This window comes from Cicer arietinum, chromosome 5 (assembly GCF_000331145.2).
Source record: "Cicer arietinum cultivar CDC Frontier isolate Library 1 chromosome 5, Cicar.CDCFrontier_v2.0, whole genome shotgun sequence".
Lineage (NCBI taxonomy): Eukaryota > Viridiplantae > Streptophyta > Magnoliopsida > Fabales > Fabaceae > Cicer > Cicer arietinum.
The window spans coordinates 65,127,129-65,137,622 of NC_021164.2; the positions used below are offsets into that span (position 1 = coordinate 65,127,129).

Consider the following 10,494-nt stretch of genomic DNA (forward strand, 5'->3'; position numbering starts at 1 on the left):
AAGCAACAACATTGGACGATGACCCCCTAAAATTCTTTTTACGTGTTCTCCTCAATTTCGGACAATGTGCTTGAAGAAAGTCATCCTTAGCATCAGCCATAACAAATAATGACAGGAAAATACGACAAATACAATCACTGAAACAAAATAAATTAGGGATAATCTGGTGATGTGCGAGCCCGATTTCTCCCTCTCCAGACGTCGTTTCGCCGATCCGACCGTTGAAGACGAAGACCTAAATGTTGTGAACCTGCTGTCCAAATATCAGCCCGATCCAACGGTTAACGAATGCGCAATCGACGTTTTTCTGAGACTGATTTAACAAAATTGGGAATAGGTTACTCTTCTCTTTTCTCTTTTGGTGGTTGTCTTTCCTATCAAAATAGTCTCTCTCTTCTCTACGGTAGATCCCAAAATCAACCAAAGCTCTTTGATACCATGTTAACAATGAAAAGAGGAAGAAGAGAAACAACTACTCTAGGGTTTCATAACATATAATGATCAAAACTAAAATTAATATGGTTACAATAAGTATATATATAAAAGAATAGAATTGTCTAAAATACTCTTACTACTAATATATAATAATATTATCTAACAATAATCAATAGTACTCTCAACCATTGGAGTGCATTAATATTGCTTGTGGTTAATTGTTTTACTTCTTGTTGAGTATTTTAGTTTTGTATTTTTTATTTATCTTGGTAATTAGCTAGAAATATTGTAAAATTTATTGTTTTTATTTTAAATATTTTTTGTGCTTATAATATTTCTTTAATATATTTATTTTTGACTTGATAAAAAAAAAAACTTTAATATACTCCTACTAATTTTATTTTTTTTATATATTTTTGAGAGAAACTTCGCAAATTTAAAAGTACATCTTTTTGTATTTGTTGAAAAAAATTTATTAGTGTAACTTAGTAACGTGTTCTTTGTGTTAATAATAAGTCACACGGCTCATATAATTTATAAGTAACACTAAAAAAATAAAACAGCAACATAGCATTAGCAAACAGAAGGTTTGATTTTCTAGTTAGCGTGCGTTCTAAACTTCTAATGAAACCAGTAGCCTCTGATCTTATCTTCACAAACAAACTATAATGACAAACAAATTCTAATAAATGAAACTTTTATCTTTGATATAATCATATCTCAGTAATTTTATATATCAACCTTTGCCCTCACTCATTTTCTGCCATTTTTTTTAACTAAAATTTTATTTTATTTTATTTTATTTTGGTTTAACATGCTAACCCACTTTTTTTGTCTAAAGAGTTACTTTTATACTTCTTTTGTTTTTTTTTTAAAAACCATACATTTGTTTGAAAGTTTACTTTTAGATAAAGAAACAACTATCTTTTCTGATTGAAAGTAAATTTTCAAAATAATATAGGTAAAAAAAATATTTATGTTTTTGGTTTCCTTAAATGAGGTGGGTGATTCTACTCTACACCCCACAATTATACTTGCCACCTTTGTACAATTCGCGTGTGATTAAACACCTTTGTACGATTCGCACATATATAAGATCCTTCTATATATTAAACACTGGACACATCATGAACTCATAGACATTAAAATAACATATATATGTCATAATGATATAATATTATTAAAATAATAATAATTCGACATTTGATCTCTATAATAAATCGAATACATTTTTAAGTAGATAAATATTTATGATAGAGTAAAACAAAATGGTAGAAAAACAACAAACTCATATTGAGGCATAATAGTTGTCTTTGTAAACAACACTAAAAACATAAATTTACTTTTTAAAATCAGATATTGGCTAATATTTATCAAATTTTTACATTTTAAGATAGACTCATTAATGTAGAATTGTAAATTCATAAAATACTAGTAAAATCGAGTGTTTATTAATTTTGTAAGAGTTTTCTTAAACTCGTAAGAATTTATCAAAAATAGAGTTTACACGCGAATTAACTTTTTTTTAGGAGAGTTGGCAGGAGAGTTTAACTACCTTGCATTGTTGAATATAGATAATCTAAAATAAATCTTGTAATGATTTTTACTACATCAAACCTTGATTTCTTAGTTAATTTTAAAATAACCGCAATTAAACAGAACCACATATCTACTTTATTCATAATAACCGTTGACAACTAAATATTAAGAAATTAAACAACTTTCCAAAAAAATCAATCTTATTTCATACTATGTAAATCTTACATTATTATTAACTAAAAGATAAACGATGCAACAACAAATGTTCGTATCTAATTTTAAATGTATGTTTTTGTACTACCAATTATAACACTATAGTTTTAAGAAAAACATGAGACGGGTGGATAACACGATGAGTACGTTCCGTGAGCATTATTGCAAGATGCATGTGTTTCGCCTCCATCAACCTTTGTGATGTTTATATCGTTTAATATAATGTTGGTGCACCCAATGTTGGAATCGCAAAAAAATTGGATTGCATATCCATTAATTGAGGTTCCTTTTATGTTGTTGTATGTAACATTTTTCACTTCAACTGCACTACCAATCATATCAGATAATAAAGGGTCATAATTTTGATCAATAATTACAGGATTCTTTACTCCATCAAGTTTAATATCTTCGTATTTGATATTCCACGCATGCCCACTACCTCCCTAATTCAAATAACAAAAACAACAAAATATACATGTTATTCTTAAAATATTTTGAATTCAAGTCTAAGTACTCAACTATATAAATCCATTTATAAGATAAATAGTTCTTTTCACTATAAATATTTTTCATATGATATCTAATATTATAATATTATATACTCCATCTTGTCTTTATTTTAAGATATGGTTAGATCAACAAAATGAGATGTATTCGGTCCATAAAAACATTAATTTTTGTTTATCCAAATGTCTTTCATTAAAAGGACACAAGCAACTATGATTTAATCAATGAAATTTTCTAAGTACCAAAAAAAATATCACTATAATTTCTATTCGATTAATTATATGCAATCTATCCTTACTTTCAATGTCTTGATTCTAGCTCCATTTGAAGTTCCAGTAAATGTGCAATTTTTTACATATACCTCCTCCACTGCATCATAATTTTCACCTTTTCCAAGGCTACCAACACTAGATTCACCAATTCCATGCATAATTCAATATTAGTCAAACTATATATAAAATATATAAAGTGAAAATTATTATTAAACTTCAAATACCCGTTTAACTTCAATTGATTACCTTATGCCGTGGCCAGGTCCACAAAAAATATTAGTTATGTTGATGTAGCTTGAGCCAACGTTAATGGCGATACAATCGTCACCTATAATTAATGGACAAGAGTTAAAAAAAATCAAGATGAAATTCAAACGAAATACCTTAGAGACAATCTAGCTTATATGATTCTGGTTCAAATGTTGACTTTGTTATTTTTAGTAAATTTTAATAAAATATTATATTACTATAATCAACTTAAACATACCTTTTATGTCTCAAAAAATAAGTTAAAAAAATATGTTACTAACAATTAAGAATGTAATGGAAAAACTAATATTTTGTATTTGTATATTGTAATATTATTTTACCAAAAGCACAATTAAAATTTGATATAGGAATAACACATATTAACAGTGTCGATCATCGAAAATTCTAAAATTGGATTATATATGTGTTATAGTTACCGGTTTCGATTGTTGAATTCATAATTTGAATATTAGTTGATGTTGAAATGTCAATTCCATCTGTGTTGGGACTATCCTCTGGTGCAATTATTTGAAGATTATAGATAGTAGCATTTTTACACGAATGTATGCTAATATGATTTTTTGGACTATTTAAATGAGTTGAGTTAAAAACTGTGAGATTTTGACACTCCGTAAATTTAAGAGCCTGCATGTACATATTTTCAAAATAATTATTATTCCAATGCAACTTAAATAATGTAGTATATATCCAAATATTTAGTAGCTATAATATTTAATTATTTTATCAACTTACACTGGGCCTATATTTTTCTTGATTTTTAGGAAACTTCTCCCACCATGGAGCACCTTGACCATTAATTTGTCCTCCCGAACCATTGAAGACAAGACCACTTATTGTCGAAAATTGGATCCATAATAGTTCACTTTCATATTCAAATTTCCAAGCCTCAATGTCTTTTGGGGCAGTGATATTTCCTCTAAGCTGTCAATCCAAAAAATATATCCTTAACATTGTTCTACATATCAAACAAAATAATTTTATTTTTGGCAATATTATTTACCGTTAAGGTAGTAAACGGTGCAATCACATATACTCATCTTAAGAAATGTTTAAACACCATCTTTTTCAAACCAAATGAAATTTTAATTTTTTTAGTAAAATATTATTTTTTATTTCAATATTGCTAAAAACCATAATATTAAATGCATTTTAAAAAATTGAATAATACTAACGATAATTGAATAGAATTATACTACCCATTGAAACATTTATTATTTATGTTAATTATTGAAATAAAAAAATATTGATGTTTACTTTTTAAAATTGTTTTGGAAAAACCCACTTAAATTTCATTTTATAGATGGGGGGAATAAATGAGATTCAATACATCAAGTGAGAAAATAACTCATATAATTGACTAATAATTACTGTAATATCTTAAAGTTTTAGTTGCAGATACTCTACAACGTACATATTTTTGTTTGGATATGCTACATCTACGCAATCACACATGCATGCTTCCGTGAAAAATAATTGAGTTGTTAAACATGGTACCTCAATTATAACGTTTGAAGAATTGCAAGGACCTTTGAATGACAAAGGTTGCAACAAAAATGTTTTTCCTTCGGGTATAATCATTGTTGGGGTGTCTATAGTTGTACCACACACGTCTGTCCATGCTTTCAAAAATGCCTTTGTAAGGTACCAAATAGTTTAAAATATTGTTAGTTAGGTTTAACAAGTTATAATTACATTAGAAATGTGATATACGTAGAGTTAAGTGTAATCATAATAATCTCATGAAAAAATATGAAATTAATAAAAAATATATACATTTGAATCATCGGTAGAGCCATCTCCGATAGCACCATAGTTAAGTACATCAAATGTACCGTTTGTGTTATGAGTTATTGCAACACACAAGGAAGCAAGTGAAGAAATAATACACGTTAAAACGATGTATAAACCTTTCATGTTTTATTTTATAGGAAAAGACTAATATATTGAGTGAATGTGATGCTAAAGAAAAACGACAATATATATATAGGTTATGTTGGAGTTTCAAATGGAATAAATTTGTATTATAATTTTTTTTACTAAATAAATAATTGAACCTATTGAAATGTTTATGACTAATAAAAAAGTCAATATATAGACAGTCAAACTATAATTAAAAATAATTATATATTTTGTTGACAGAAAAATATAATATTATTATACTGAATGTATATGATTAAAAAAATAAAATAACCAATTTGGTCTTAAATTTGAATGATAAAATTTTCAACATTTCATAAAAAAACTAATTTTAAATTAAATATATGATTTTATTTTCTTATATTTGAAACCTAATTAATTATGTATGATTGTTTTTTCGCCAAACTATGGACTAAACTTTTCATCATTTCATAAAAAATTATTTTTATATATTTGTACAAGTGTTTGATAAATAATAATTTTATTTTATTGACAAAAAAATTACATGATTTTTTTTCTTATTTTTAAAACTGAAATGTGTAAATATGATTATTTCAGCATCTCAACCAAACCAACAACTTTGATATGATTCAAAGATTAAATGGTCGATAACAAAATATATCAAAATTTTATTTATGTGTTTATGGTTAAGCATGAAAAAGGCATAAGTGAATGAGGATGGATTTAAAGAGATAAAAGGGAGATTATATAGAAATAATTGAGTTGAAACAAAAACATTTGAAGAAGAAAGTGGGGTGTGGATTTTGATGATTCCTCTTAACAATTTTACTTTTCGGTTCTTAAATTGTACAATGAAAGTGAGAATAGTGTTATCCTAATTCAAGAGTCTCTCTCACTGAAACTAATTTTAACATTTGAAGCATTTGTACTTATGTCACTCTCAAAATAATTTTAACTTTTTAAGTATTTGTACAAGTTTTAACATTAACTCAATAACTCTTTCATATACTATATCTATAATATCTCTAAATTTATTTTTTCTATTTTTGTAATAACTCGAATTAAAAACTTCTTAATAAAGATATTCTTTTTATATTTTTTTGACTCAATGATTTTATGTTTATTAAACCTGCATTTTTATTATTTATTATAATATTATTATAACTTTTAAATTTCAATCCTTATTATTGTAATATTTTATTTGCTCAAATTTCACAAATTTCAAATTTCAATCATTATAATTTAACTATTGAAAATATTATTTTGAGTTTATATAATCTAATAACTTTTTTTTATTTAAGCATTATTAATTTATAGTTAACTATTATAAACAATTTTATCAATAAATTCATTAATTTGTTTATTGTAATAAAACCAATGGTTGACTAGTTTGAAATATGATATTCAAAATTCGATTTTTACAAGTTTTATATTTAATTTTGAAAATTATTTTTCAAGGGATTTTTTGAAAATACAAATTTTTTTTTTATTTATTTTTATTAACAAAAAACAATGATTGAAGAGTAGTTTTTTATTGGCTTAATTGCAGTTTTGTTCTCCTATTTTAGCTTAATCATGAAAATAGTTCCCCCATTTTATTTATCTCTGGTATTGGTCCCCAAAACAGAATTTTAATCCAAAACTTGATAAAATACCATTTTTTAAAGTTATACACTACACCATTTATGATCATAAATCTCTTTATTTAGAGGACAAAAATTAGGGAGAAACAAAATAGGGAGACTACTTTCGTGATTTAGCTAAAATAAGGGGAACCAAAACTGTAATTAAGCCTTTTTTATTTTGATAAACAATAAAAACGCATGTTTAATAAAATTAAAATTCTTGAGTCAAAAAAATATATAAATAAAAATAAAATCCTTAAATAATTCTATCTCACAACTACTAGAATGAGTTATTTTTAGGATTCAACATTAAATAGTTTTTAATTCGAGTTATTACAAAAATAGAAAGAAAATAAATTTAGAGATATTATAACATATCATATCCAAGAGTTATTGGATGAGGATACAATCACATAACATCTTTAGTGATTAATTTAATCATATACGTTAAATAAATCTAATGATTATTATTAATAGTTCTTATTTTTCATAATAACTACTAGTTCTCACCTGATACACTCCCTGTATATAGACACACACACACACACATATATATATATATATATATATGTGTGTGTGTGTGAAAAAATAAACTCACATTTATCCGAACACAACCGCTACATTTAAAACTCCTTATATCAATAACCCAAGTTTTTTAGCGTGAGTCTTTCAATCTCTCTTAGTTATTATACCACATCATTCCGATAAATGAGTTGTATTTTATAAAAACCTACTCAAATATTGACAAAAATATTAAAAGTCCAATATGATTTTTTTCTTTAAAAGATAAATCTGAAAATAAAATGAACAATAAGTTAAAGAAAATGAGTATCTCAGTAAAAAAAATAAAATAAAAAACTCGTCACCAGCATCAATCCACATGCATAACCGCAAACCTGCTCTAATCAAAACTCACCTTAATTGATGATGCAAATAATGGTCGAAATATTGGCTATAAATTGTAGTCTCGATTTTGGATGGTTTGACAAAATTGCACAAAAAACCCACCAATATCTGACCGATTTTCAATCGTAATATCTCATTATTTTTCGTAAAAGTGTACAAAGAACATGTTAGGTTGGGTTTGATATGTCCTTACACGGTCCCTATAGTTGATTGGGCTAATTTTTAGACCATAACCTTGTCGTTAACCTGATCAAACCCAATTAGTTGTGGATCAGTAAATTAAAGACGAGATGTGTTGGATATATGACTTCTATTGTTAGGAAATTTTATACAATATTATCAACAAGATTATCTAATTCTTTCCTAAGTGATGAATTAATATCAAATCCAACTTGTTTAATATTAATTCCTATTTTAACAGTAAAAGATTCAAACAATTTATTCACAGCGGAAGTTTATAATCACATGCAAGATCAATATTAAAAGTAAAGAGAGATAGGAAATAATGCACTAGGAGATTTTTATACTGGTTCGGCTATCACTTTGATAACCTACATCCTGTCCTGAAATCTACAACAGATTTCAGCCTTTCACTAGAATGATTTGAGGAATATTTTTACAGACTTTCCAACGTCACAGCCTATCCATCGAACTCACAACCACTTCTATCACAATACCAACCTATCCCTAAGAGTTACTCGTCAAACTCTAGCGAGATCAAGCTGAGGCTTCTTTCAGATGAACACAAGCATCCCAAAAGATAACCACCAGTGTACATCATCCATCTTTGCTTGATTGCTTGAGTTCCAAGTTTTGTCCAAGTGTGGAGTGTTTGATTATTTGCCTGAAATGTTTCTCAATTCAAACCATTAGATCAATCAAATAATTCATATGTATTGTATGTTTGGGAATTAAATCAAAAACATGATCAGGGAAGCACATGTCTTACAAGATGAAATAAAATGAGACCGGGTTGGTCACAAGATGAGTCGCAAACTTGTATTTTTTAAACTTTTTTTAGAAAAAAATACAAATAATAATAATAATAATAATAATAATAATAATAATAATAATTATTATTATTATTATTATTATTATTATTATTATTATTATTATTATTATTATAATTGGAAAAAGTTGGAAAAAGTTTTCTATAATGTAACTACAAAATTCAAGTCCCACATTGGAAAGATTTTTTTTGAAATCTCACTTTGGTAAACTATCATATTTTGTAGTTTCAACTCTATACATACTAAAGTCCCACATTGTTTAGAAAACATATGTGACTTTGCTTCCATCAATATATAATGAGTTTCAAGCTATTGTGAAAAGCACACCAAAGTTGGATGTTTTTCCCAACTTTCTCTTTTCTCCCTCTTATATTTTGCTTGCCTAATTTTCGAGCCACTTCTCCCCTATCTTTTTGTCCCTTCGGTTTTAGAGCGGTTATTATGCCACAGTCCCTTTGGTTTTTTAGAGCGGTTGTTATGCTGCAGTCCCTTCGGTTTTTTAGAGCGGTTGTTATGTCGTAGTCCTTTCGGTTTTTTAGAGCGGTTGTTATGTCGTAGTCCTTTCGGTTTTTAGAGCGGTTGTTATGCCGCAGTCCCGTCGGTTTTTTAGAGCGGTTGTTATGCCGTAGTCCTTTCGGTTTTTTAGAGCGGTTGTTATGCCGTAGTCACTTTATTTTTAGAGCGGTTATTATGTCGTAGTCCATTCGTTTTTGTCTTTTTGAGCAGTTATTATGCCGTAGTTCTGAATGGTCATAGTACCATATTGAGAGTGACTTTAATTGTCATATTGAGAGTGGCTTTAACTGCCATATTGAGGGTGTAATTCTAGAACGGTTTTCTACGGTGCAGTGGAACTCCGATACAGTGAATATGGGTTGTTTTATCCTAGGGACTTCGTGGTTGATAGTCTGTCTTGCACAATTTGGGCAGTGCCGCGAAACGTCTTAAAGAAAGCGACCTAGTCCGCGACTCAACCCAGTAATATCTTCGGTGGCATAGATTGTGATTTTTAAATAGTTTTTGAAACTCAAAATCCAACAATTTTAAGACGTTTCGTTCTGCCATGTCTACCGAAGAGATTACTGGATTTTGTTATGTTGCCTTTGATTTCGATAAACTGTTTCAGTTTGAAGCAAATAGAAAAGGATAAAACAGTTGGAGAATTAATCCATGGGAGAATAATGATAAGAATTATATTCTTAATCGACTTGCTGATGATCTGTATAACTATTACAGTTCCAGCAATACTGCGAGATATGTTTGAGATACTCTGAATAAGTTGTGACTGCTATCCAGAGTATCAGATGTCCAATGATAGATACATGGAGGCTGACAAATTCGTGGAAGCACACTCCCGTAAAATTCAGAAGATAACTTATGAGATCATCCATTAAGGTACGTCACTCATGGCATATTTAAATTAAATATTGAAATTTAATATGTCTTTTTTGTTTGAATGTTGAAATTAATAAAATGTTTGTTTATGCTTACATGTTGTGTGATTTTAATTTTGACATGCTAGACTATGTGATGTGAACACATCTGATTTCAAAATTAAGTAACTTAGGTTTAATTCCAAAGTTATTGTTAAATGATTTTGAAAAATGTGATTTTTATAGTCAAGCTAAAATAACATAGAGTTCACATAAATATGTAGTTAGAGAATCTAAGTCTTTAGATTTACTACACTTTGATATATGTGAACTTGATGAGACGTTAACAAGAAATGAAAAATAAAAGTGAAACACTTGACATGTTAAGGATCTTTATAGCTGAAATTGAAAATCAATTTAGTATAAAGATTAAGAGATTCCAAGTATGATTTAGTTTATTTAATGA

The 10,494-nt window shown here is 27.5% G+C and overlaps 1 protein-coding gene across 1 annotated transcript; it reads right to left on the reverse strand.

Moving 5' to 3' along the window:
* Nucleotides 1–2,294: 2,294 nt before the first annotated feature.
* Nucleotides 2,295–4,814, reverse strand: LOC101502364 (probable polygalacturonase At3g15720). The gene is made up of 6 exons (XM_073368838.1): nucleotides 4,731–4,814; nucleotides 4,007–4,157; nucleotides 3,653–3,862; nucleotides 3,213–3,294; nucleotides 2,993–3,101; nucleotides 2,295–2,630 (listed from the first exon to the last, which is right to left on the reverse strand). The coding sequence occupies exons 1-6, from the start codon at nucleotides 4,812–4,814 to the stop codon at nucleotides 2,295–2,297; spliced, it is 972 nt and encodes a 323-aa protein (XP_073224939.1).
* Between the last annotated feature and the right edge of the window lie 5,680 nt (nucleotides 4,815–10,494).